The sequence below is a fragment of the Dipodomys ordii genome, unplaced genomic scaffold, assembly GCF_000151885.1.
Source record: "Dipodomys ordii isolate 6190 unplaced genomic scaffold, Dord_2.0 Scaffold3, whole genome shotgun sequence".
In the NCBI taxonomy this organism is placed as follows: Eukaryota; Metazoa; Chordata; class Mammalia; order Rodentia; family Heteromyidae; genus Dipodomys; species Dipodomys ordii.
In genome coordinates, this window is record NW_012267219.1 from 14,886,454 (window position 1) to 14,898,590 (window position 12,137).

General features: G+C 37.0%; 1 protein-coding gene across 1 annotated transcript in view; it reads left to right on the plus strand.

Annotated features, from left to right (window-relative positions):
• Positions 1-5,387: 5,387 nt before the first annotated feature.
• The window catches only part of Glipr1l1 (GLI pathogenesis-related 1 like 1), an 18,620-nt gene continuing 11,870 nt past the window's right edge, over positions 5,388-12,137 (plus strand). Inside the window, exons 1-3 of the mRNA XM_013018716.1 lie at positions 5,388-5,663; positions 9,723-9,968; positions 10,661-10,761. Coding sequence (XP_012874170.1) covers positions 5,388-5,663; positions 9,723-9,968; positions 10,661-10,761 — 623 coding nt within the window. The remainder of the gene's footprint in view (positions 5,664-9,722; positions 9,969-10,660; positions 10,762-12,137) is intronic.

The following is a 12,137-nucleotide window of genomic DNA, read 5'->3' on the forward strand; positions in this document are numbered from 1 at the left end:
GTGTTACTGTACTTTTAAATAGGTACAACAAATATAAAATGATCATTCTTACTCTAAACAAGCCATACAACTCATACACCTTACACACACACACAAAATCACTGTGGTTAATGGTCAATCACTTTTATTTAGATCTTTGAAACCAACTTTTTATGAGGCAGTTACATTATACCCCTGACATACTAATGGGTTCCCAAAGAGGTTCATATCTTCATCCCTGGATTCTGTAAATATATCCCTTACATGGTAAAAAGACTTTGTCCACATGACTAAGAATTTTGAGGTGGGAGATCATCTTCAACTAAACTGTAGGCTCAATGAGCTACCTAGGTCCTTACAAGAGAGAGGAAGGAAGATAAAGTAATACAGGGAAGACAATAGGATGGAAGCAAAGGTACTCACAGCTGGCTAGAAGATGAAGGAAAGGAACAGGAAGCTTCCAAAAGGCATGGGTGTCAAATATGGATTTTCCCACAGGATCTCCACAAGGAAAGAAGGCGTCCTGCTGACAGCTACATTTTAGTAACTCAGAAATCATTCTGTTCTCTCATCTCACGAACTATAAACGCATATGTTTATGTTGGTTTGAATCTCTACGTTTGTAGCAATTATTTTTATTGCAGAAATAGGAAACGAGTGCATGGTCCTCCTCTCTACCACTGTAAGATCCTCCAACTTATACTTCTACCTCAATAGAATTACAGTAATTTACCACCAAACCTGGCTTGTTTTTGTTTTTGTTTTGAGATGAAGTATCCCTAACTCTTTGCCCAAACTGGCTTTGAATCAAGGTCCTCTTCCTACACCTCCAGAGTATGGCCTTCTTTTCAGAGTTCTCTCTCACAAGAAAGTATAAAATTAAAACATGAGAGATGTCAACATTTCAAAGCTGTCATCAGTTTGTTCATTTTGTAGGCCCTGGATTTGCTGTTTGGTCACAATCATAAGAGCTCTTGTTTGCCATCATGACTACCCAGCTAACAATTAGGGATGAATTGGAGATGCTGAAAAGTCAGCTCATTGCTTCTCCACACACATTATCAGACTCCCAGTTGTTGAACTAGGAAAGCTAGTTCAAATCATTGTACTCCATTTGCAAATAATAAAAAGAGTTAAGTATAAATATTCGAATATTCAGGTCCTTAACTGTAGGAGTTCTTTCCATTTTCTGCAGAGACCACAAAAGTGGTTATCCCTTGCCCTTAATTTACCTTAGACATGTACTAAATGTATATACATGTAGCATATATATATATACAAATAGATATCTAACATGTGTAGTTAATAAAGTAATGCACCATGAAATACCTGTAGTGTGTGTATGCGTGTGCATGTGTGTGTGCTGATGCCAGGGTAAAACTCAAGACTTGAGCACTGTCACCAAGTTTTGTGCTCAATGCTAGTTAGCACTCTACCATTTGAGATTCCACTCCACTTTGGTAGTTTATTGGAGATAAGAGTCTCACAGACTTTCCTGCCCAGGGTGGCTTTGAAATGTGATCCTCAGATCTCAGTCTCCGGAGTAGCTAGGATTACAGGCATGAGCCACTGGTGCCAGCTATACATATATATATATATATATATATATATATATATATATATATTTTAACACATTCTTAGGTTAGTTTTACCTCCCTGCACCTAATTAGAACTATCACAATGCCAGCACAAACTGTCTGAAAAGTATGAGGCTAGATGTTAACAGCATTGGATATACACTGATTACTCTTCAATACTAGACTGTAAGCCTTTGGGCAAGGAGAACAGTTTTGCTCACCTTGTATCCTTGGGAATTAATAGAAAGTCCAGAAGACAGTAAGCACTTTAATATTTATTAAGTAAGTAAATCTAGTCAATTCAGATATGAGAATTCAGAAGTATATAACATAAAAATGATTCATACAAACTCTATAGCAATGTTCAAAGAGAAATACCAAACTACACAGAGAACCCTAGCATTTTTAAAGTTAGAATAGTCAGGTCCAACCATCTAATTTAAAGACTCTTAAGATTTGCATACAGTTTCAAAGTCCAACCTTCTGATTTTCAGACAGAGCAAACTAAGACCCAGAAAAGTGGATTTTCCTTTACCAAATTCTCTGTTACAAAAAAGCCTGAATGCATACATGAGTTTCAGACCTCTTTTCCAATACAGGTATTCTGTTAGCACAGATACTAGAAGAATCAGAAGGGAATTAGCTGCAGGTACCAAAGACTTGAAACCTAACCTGAGTGGTTCAAGAATCAACACTCCAAACAAATACATGTGAGCCAATCTTTGGACTGCCCTTGTCCTAAATCACTGAGTGAGAAGAGGATAGCAAGAGAAAGGAAAAGCAGTTCTGAACAGCTACTGGTGCCACTCAAAGAGCTCTACAGTATAGAGCATTATCTCTTGTATGTATTAACTACTGTTAACCAATGCCTTTGGTATCCCCAGAAAGAAAAACTGATTTTCTACTTCCCTTATTTTTTTTAAAACTCCAATTCCAATTTCTCTTTTGGGTAAGTAATTTTGTTGGCTATTAAGTTGCTTATACCAAATCAAAACAAATTAATCTACACCAGCTTATACAATACACAAGGTGCAATCTGTCCGTTCAAATTAGTGTATAAACGCCATTAAGGCAGGGCCCAAGTTAATCTTGCATCCCAAGGATGCAAGGATCCCAAGGATCTGAAAATGGACAGTAAGTCATTCCTGCGTTGAAGAAAAGCACAGTAATCCTCCTTGCCCTCCCCTAATTAAATTATTCCTCAGCACCCGCAAGTTGCTACCTACCCCCTGCATATTTGGGATTCGCAAAGGTCAGGCTGGGGACACTAGGGACAGCCAACGTGACTCTCCCTAAAAGGTGGATAAAGCCAAGGCGATTTCAGGAAGAACCTTCTTCAAACAACTTCAGGCGGCAGACGTTGGAAGGGAGAGTTTCCAGCTCCTACTACACAAGCCAAGCCAAGTCGGTCTGCAGGTTGCTTGGCAACCAATGCTGGCATGAAGGGGTGGGCAGTAGAAGTAAGGCTTTAATTGCCCTCCTTCACTTTCAGGAGTGGGGGGGGGGGGAAGGGCGGTAATAACAAAAAGAAAATGATCCCTCTAAGGCCATCTCTTGTCCCAAAGCTGTCTGCTGTCCTCTCCTTCTACCCACCCCCCAAGTAGACACAGGCCAAAGCACCCCTCAACTCCAAAGCTCACCATAAAATCCAAAGCCTTGAAGAAATGCGCAGGGGCTGCAGGAGACATTTAAGGCCCCGCCCCCACACCGTCCCCAAATCCGGGCCTGAAGTGAACTCACCACACTTCCCTTAGTCAGGGAGAGCTCCAAAGCCTGGCATGGATTCAAAGAGGAAATTGTGTCATTGTGCATTTAATTGAATTATTTTGAGTATTTCATAAAACAACTACCATATGCCCAGCACCCAGATTGATACTTGATGGGAAAATAACTTTATTTGCCATCAAAAAGCCTGTAATTATTTAAAAAGACAAGACTGTGTCCTGTGCTAGTGGCTCACATACCTATAATCCTAACTACTCTAGAGGCTGAGTACTGAGGATAGCAGTTCAAATCCAGTCCGGGGAAGGAAAAGTCTCTGAGGTTCTTACCTCCAATAAACTACTCCCATCTTCAAAATAAGCAGGAATCAGAGCTCTAGCTCAAGTAGTAGTTAGTCTTGAGCAAAAGAAGCTTAGGGACAGCACCAGGCCGGCATAAAAAAAGAAAAAGACTGTATTAGTCTTTGCAGACAAGTTAGACTACATTAATGTATGTAATCTCTATTATTTTGCATAGTTAAAGCCCTAGGACCAGTACACACATACACACACGCGAAAATAATATTAATTTCGTCCCTTCTATACACATGACGAGATATACTTTCTGCTCTCAAAAAGATTAAAACATACACAAGATTATGAGGAAAGTTGAAGAGTAATTTATTCATTCATTTATTTAATATATATTTTTATTAAAAGCCTAAAGATTCTGTACCAGTTCTATGTGCTAGAGATAATGCACTGAGAAAAAAAAGGTATTTTCTCAATGCAGGCTACAATCTAGTAGAGGAGACAGATGTTATAGAAATTAATGATAGAAATTCAGGTAGCAATTGACACAATAAAAAAATAAATAGAAGGTAGGGAACTCAGACTGAAGGTCTGTAGAGTCCTGAAAGCAAAAGGAAAAGCAAGCACAAGGAACTGAATAAGAAACAACTTTGTCAGTTTGATGGATGTGGCTGAAGTAGAAGATATGGAACTGTGCCCTGACTGACTGCAGGCAAGGGACCAGAGGTTAGCCATAGTTAGACTATGTAATGCCAGTGGGATTACACAGAATATATATAGAGGCTCATAGGTTTACATAAATGGAAGTGAATATATGCATGTATCCGTATATGTATGTATATGTGTTTGTGTATGTGTCCTGGGGTTTGAACTACAAGAAGCTCAGCTTGACTACATGGAACACTATATGTAGCAATATGCTATCAACAGGTAATAGACTAGAAATATTTTCTATCTTATCTAGTACAATTTCCATTCAGACCTTTACTTCCTTTCATTTTATAATTTCTACTTTTTTAAATTTTATTTTCTTGTAAAGATGCTGTACAGAGGGGTTATAGTTACATCAATAAGGTATTGGGGGGAAAAAGGAATATGATTTTGACTTTCTATTAAAATAATACTTAGTTTCAGCAGAGTGAGTTTTTTTTTACCTTTTTATGCACTTTTTTAAATTATAAAAATGCTGTACAGAAGGGTTACAATTACATGAGCAAGGTAATGAGTACATTTCCTGGAGTGAGTTTTTGATACGTGTTTTAGTGGTAGATGCAAACATGTTCATTGTAAACAACCTATATTGCTATATAAAGATATCTTTTGAAACGTATAAATACTGAAAATGTATTATTTAATCGCATTGGAAAGTACTTGTTTATATTAGAAAACAGTACAGGCCGTACCACACAGTTAAAATCTGGAGACAAATGGGTCAGATAAGGTAAACTAGTGTTTTAAACGCTTGAGGAGATAATCCTTTAAGATCCCAGTTAATCCTGAATTTACAAATTGCCTACTCTCAGATCTCCGAGGGAAGGAACAAATGGATACCTTGGGTCTAGGTAAAACAATTCAAAGGCTCCACAGAGAAGCTAGAGCGCTCGGCGCCTTGCCAGCATCCAGCACACCTTGCTCTTGTGCCTTGAAACTGGATCACAATCCAGTGCCCCTCGGAGATGATTCCAGATAGGATCCGCAGGAAGCGGAGCACAACTGTACAAGCCAAGATGTCTCAAGCCTTCCCCTCTAGCCCGGTGGCTCAGTGGCTGCGCCCACTCCCTGGCTCCATCCCCAGCAGGGCTCGAGCCTGGGCAGAAGGATGGAGCGCCCGGCCTGGGAGCGCGATCCCTGGAGAAAGCGGAAACCCGACTGCCCTGGCAGTTACCGGCTAGTGCAGGCCGGGCATCCTTCCTGCCTTTCCATGGCTATGAAGACATTAAGTTGCTTGTGGACCTTCAGCTTCTTTATACTGGTAGCTAGTAGGTCGAACCAAGTGCCGTCGATCACAGACTCACACTTCATAGAACAGTACATCAAGGTCCACAATGATTACCGGAGAAGGGTCGATCCTCCCGCGGCTGACATGCAATACTTGGTGAGATTAGAACCAGCTGGGGCTTCCTAGTCCCCGGTTTCGTGGGCATATTGGCTTTACTACAGTCTGGACTCCACTTGTAATACAAAGATCACACCTGGGGGGGGGAGGGGCCTTGTCCCCTCCTTGGTAAGGATGGAAGGCCAAGAGGAGGCAAAATTGGAAGCTGTTCTTTGCCTGTTCTTTCCCGCCCTGTTTGAGGCAGGAAAGGAAGCTCAGTGGTATTTGAGAGTTGCTTGGTTTTATTTTTTTTATTCTTGCTGAAGTGGATCGTATATTGCACAGGTGTTGTTGTTTTCTTTACCATGGCTTTCCATCCTACATATCCAACATACTGTATGTAAAAGACAGAATACAGGGATGGAGAATTCTCTTGTTCCTTTGCCTACTTTTTTTTTACATATTTTTGTGGCTTTTATATATATATATATATATATATACATATATATAATCGTTAGTAGTTGTACAAAAGAGGTTTCAATTCAACATGTCAACTTATGAATACAATGCATCTTGGTCAATGTCACCTCGTGATTAGTTGTTTTATTTTTATATCGTAGGAACCGAAGATGGAAACAGTACTTATTAGTTATCTAGTATTTTCTATGGAAAATAACAAATATGAGAGATTTGTTAGAACAATGCACCCTGGCTCTGTGATTTGCAGACTCTCTCTCGTGATAATAGTCAGTAAGGGATAAGAATGTACTGTGTTGAAAAATAGGAGTATTTGATTATTGAAATCACACATAGAATTTGCACACTTTAAATAAGTTCTTGAGCATGTATGATATTACTAGGAAATTCCCGTCATAATTTTTTCCCACTTGTAAATATCACTCTGAGCATGAATAGCTATGGCATCACTGTATTTTTATATTCATGGTATATGTACATACTTTGTCACTGAGGGTAACTCAAGTTTCCTTCTTTTCTCTTCAGAAGTGAGAAAATTTGTTATTAAATCACAACTCAGACACTAAAATTAAAATTCAAAATTGTACTGTTCTACAAGACAGAAAAATAGTTTTGAAGAGAAGTTTCAGATGGGTGTAACAAATACAACAAACATGTTTTTCATACAGAATCATTAAAGGACTTTAACTTAAAATGTAATATTTATATTAGCCTCCAATAGTCTAGGGTATGTATTTGATGTTACTGTTTCCTCCATGCTTATTAGAGTAGTGACCTCTTTTTTAAAGGACTATTTTATGCTACAAAGTGTTATTTAAATGTGTGTATATGTACATACTATATTTTCCAAGGCAAACAATAAAAACATAAATGCAAAATCAATTTTACTTTACACAGCTATCTGCAAGAGAAAGAAAAGAAGGCATAGGGTTGAAGATTCATGGAGAAAAAATTCTTCTTTAGCTTTATTTTGTTTTATAATTTAACTTTGTAAGTATGTAAAATTATTGCAGAATTTTAAAGCTTAAACTAAGAGAAAATACCCTTCAGAAGGAAATTTTTTAAAGTTAAAAATGTATCAAATGGGCCAGATATCTATTTTTTTAAATGATGCAACAAGCTGTACAATACAGTATGTTAACTGTACATTTCTACTATAATATATTCCAGGGACAAAATTAACTAGAAATAAATCTTAAACTGAATCCAAAAATGTTAATGCTAATAGTTATATTTGTCACATGTCTTAAAGAATCTCATTGTATATAGATTACAAAGCAAAAAATATATAATTTTAGAGAATCAAGAATTTCAGTATAAGAGAAAGTAAAATATTAGGACATAGTCACATATATTAAAACACTGACCTTCAAATACCAGTTGAAATGCTAACATGAACTCACAATTTCTTTCTCCATATTCCTTAGCTTTGTCTGTGTTAAATGATACAGAAACAAAGAGCACCAATAACAATGATTATTTGCGGCTTCCCATATTTTCACACTAATAGAAAATTTGCTTAGAGGAAAAAAATTTGGATGGCTGAATGTGAGTATGGTGTGAAGCAGAAAACATCCCAAATAAACCTGGCACGTTGTTGAGGTACCCGGGAAAAAAAAGACCCAAAGAGTGATAGCTGCAAATAAAAGACAAAGAATTCTAATTAAGATACATACTAGCATGTCTCCTTTGGAGGAAGTTTTAATCCACTTCAGGATGCATATTATCAAGATAGTTTCATATATAGGATAACTGGATTTTATTTGTTTAAATAAGCTTAATATGCCCAGATTGCAAATGCATCCAGTCAGTAATATCACTGTCTGTATGTGGAAGACATGCTCCTATGGATCATATGTGAAGATGTCAATAAGCTTCATTAGGTCACTTGTTTTGTCAGTGGATTGTTTAATAGATAATTAACATTTCAAAAACAAGATACAGAAGTTCAAAAAGTACCATTCATACTGTAATTATGACAAAAACCCACTGAAAACAATTTTTAAAGCTATATTCTCTAAAATCATTGAAGTACTATGGTGGTAAAAAAAAATCTAAATGAGCAACACTTCCCCATAAAGGTAACTCATACTAATTCAGCACTTCTCTGTGGCTGTTGTCATCACTGAGAAATTTGTCACTTTAGGAGCCACTAGTAGTAGGTAAATCAAGCCTACTTTAGGCCAACATCTCATCCAATATAATACTCCAACTTTTAAAGCAACTGGTCAAGAGATAGAAGAAATACAACCCAAATAAATAGGAAAGGAAAAGTCAATTCATTCTGTTTGTTTATGGTAGGATTCTATATAGAGAAAACATTCTAAAGAACATAATCCCAGACTGTTGGAACTGATAAATGAATTCAGGAAAGCAGAAGTATATAAAATCAGCATGATTTTTTTCTATATACCACTAAAAATCTACAGTTCCAGGAATAGGAAAGACAGATAATCCAATCAGTAACTATAAGACAGGACTGTAAGCACTAAGACAGGTGCAATGGAGCACGTTTAGTAACTGAATCTCTGCCCTCTCCCAGCTATCGTTTTCCTGCTAGTCTACTTTTCTTTTCTTTCAGAGGAGACCAGATAATCCAACATGGTCAATGCTATTTTCACTAGGGTGACTATTCCTATATACTTTAGGGCTGTCACCAAACCTTCCTTGAAAAACTCAAAACCAAGGGTTGTAGAGAGGAGAGGATGGTAACCAGATAAGAAGGATATACATGTTGACCAGAAATGAGCTGAAAGAGAGAAAGAATTTAACATACAGACAAGGGAGAAAAACCCCATTGATATGTTGAATTGATGTTAGCAAAAAGAATAGTCAATGAGTATTTGTTCTTCACTTATAGTAAGTCTGCATGACCTTTTGTATTCTAGACTTTGACATATTGCTCATTTCTAGGGCCAGAGACCTGGTTCAAGAGGTAGAGTGTTTTGCCTAGCAACTGTGAGCCCCTGATTCTCTCAATCTACAGTTGATTTTTCACATGCATACTTTGCTGAGTAGAAGGAAGGAAAATACAGTGGGAGGAAGGGAGAAAGGAAAGGAGGGAGGGAGGAAGGAAGGAAGGAAGGAAGGAAGGAAGGAAGGAAGGAAGGAAGGAAGGAAGGAAGGAGGGAGAGAAGGAGGGAGGGAGGGAAGGAGGGAGGGAAAGGGAGTAAATAGAGGAGGAGAGAATTATTTAAATCACATTGAGAGTGTTTATTGTATCAAGGAACTACAAGTATCAAATAAGTGTTTTGGGAGCAAAGCTAAAAAGGAAAATATATAAATATCCATAAAATAACAGCTACTGAAGAAAATCTTTTTTGTCTTTTTTTATTGTGAAAATACTGTATAGAGGGGTTACAATTACATGGGCAAGATAATGAGTACATTTCTTATCAAGCACTGTTGCCTCCTCCTTTGTTTCCCCTTCCCATCCCTTCCCATCCCCCCCCAAAGTTGTAAAGTTTGTTTTTCAACATAACAACTTGTACATCTCATTGCTGCAATGGGTCCACCTGTATCCCATTTAAACAATTTGTTTTGTCTTATTATTATAAATTCAAGCTACATGTAATTGACAATAATCAGAATAATTTTAATGTAAGCAGAAACATTTCAATTTAAATTGTCCTTATTTTCCAGCGCTGGAATGCTGACTTAGCAAGAATTGCTAAAGAATGGTCCGTCAAGTGCAAACTTGAACATAACCCATGTACTACAAAACCATATCAATGCTTTGAAGAGTATGAATACATTGGAGAAAATATGTGGATAGGTGGAATTAATGACTTTTCACCAAAAGCTGCTGTTACTTTTTGGCACAATGAAAGCTTATCTTATGATTATGATACGCTATCATGTTCTCGAGTTTGCGGCCATTATACACAGGTGTGGTGTGTGTGTGTGTGTGTGTATCTGTCACATAAATACATATGTGTGTGTGTATATATATATATATATGCATATGTATATATGTGCATATATGTATAAATAGTGATTTATCTGTGTACATTTCAATTGCAAGAAAACTTGCCAATATTTTCTTCCAAGTTCCTAGACAATTTACCTTCATTTGAGAAGTATCCTCATGATACTTCCATGTAGTGAGTTGGTTTATGCCAAATTTAAATTTTTTTGTGTGATACTGAGATTACAACTCAAGGTCACATACTTGCTAATAAGGAACTTGACCACTTGAGCCATGCCACCAGTACTTTTTTGCTTTAGTTGTCTAATAATGTCTTGGTCTACACAGTTTAATTCTGATATTGTTTATGATATGACCATAGAAAGAATTTAAATGTGTCCTCAATTATCTAGAAAAATATGAGTTTATCTGGGTATTATGATATGGGTTACATATTCTCCTTTTACTTATGGGAATTATCTGTGAGGGGTAAACTAGGTAGCTAGCCTCTAAGAAAGTTGCCTAAACAAAATAATCCTATACAATATATAAGATGTTAGAAAACTCACAATCATTAAATACTTTGTATGACAAAGATCATTCCTATTCTAATCACTTACTGTTTGCATATGATTGTTTTGAATATGTTCCTTTATATTTCTTTTCCATATAGGTTGTTTGGGCCACTTCAAATAGAATTGGTTGTGCAATTACACTTTGTCCTAACCTCGGGGGAGCTTCAATTGCCTTATTTGTATGTAACTATGGACCTGCGTAAGTCATTTTGTAATTTAAAATATCTGAAGTTGAAACTACTAACTGTTCACATAAAGAATAAATATGAGAATATAAGAGAAATGTATTCTGCTTGAGTAAAATCATCCCTCTATAGTATTGATAAAACAGGTAAAACTAATGCTGATAGAATATTGTGTTGTATGAAGAAGTATACCTGTCATGAAATATTTAAAATTGAGAGTAAAAAGAATGGAAGTTGTTTCTTATTTTTCTGGAAGTTGTTTCTTAAGTATAAAGAGTAGTAGTAGAAAATAAATTGCCCCAGTAATATCTAAATCCTAGAACACAATAAGGTTGGTTGATTCTTCTCTGATTCATAAATTGAATGGGAAAACAGTTGTGAAGGATGATAAAATAATATTTTTCTGAAAAAAACAACATAATTCTTAAATTGCCTATGGGCAGGAACCTGAAAATATGGAAGCACTCCAGTCTTGAGTTCAAGCTCCAATACACACACACACACACAGTAAGGGGAGAGAGGCATAATTGAAGAAGAAATTGAAGGCCAATATTTTGCTAAATACAAGAAACATAATTTAAACTTAAAGACAAACATAGTCAAATAAAAGAATGGCTAGTTTTCCCAATCTAATAAGTTTTAAGAAAAACTCAACTGTAATGTTGGTATTGTTATCAGACTATAGATTTGGGAACAAAGAATATTACCAAAGGTGGAGATTATTTCAAAACTATAATGTGGTTAATTAATTAAGAGGACTTAAAAAATTTAAATGCTGTATGCCCTAAAAATTGAAGTTAAAGTTATATAAAGCAAATTCAATAGAATGGCAAAAAGCAATAGAAAAAATACAAAGTTATCACCAGAAATTTCAATACTTTGCAATAGAAGAAGACAGTAGAAGAAAATGAGTTGGTTACAGATTTGAACAGCATAATCAACCAACTTCATTCGCTTAACATTAGTTGACTATACCACATAACAATTGCAGAATACAGAGGGGGATGGAGCAAGATGGCAGAGGAGAAGCTGGAATCTGAACAAGCTCTCGCATAGAAAGCAGTTTTAGAGTTCCAGTGAACAGTCCTATGCCAGAGAATCACACCAAGTGTGCCATCACAGGACAGAGAGATAGACAAGAGAGGGAAGCCAAGGCAAAAAAGACACATCTGAGCGATTGCCAGCAGCCGCCGCGGCGGGGGCAGCGGCAGGGTCGCAAACGGCGGAGACTGAAGCCATACCTGAGCACTCACAAAGAGAGTCCGGGACGAAGGAGCCAGATGCAGCGGGCGAGTGGATTCTACTCAACACCAGCAAGAACCGACAAGGAGCAGACAGCTTCATCCTGCAGTTTGCAGACCAGAGACGACCCAGGATCCAAGACTCAGCG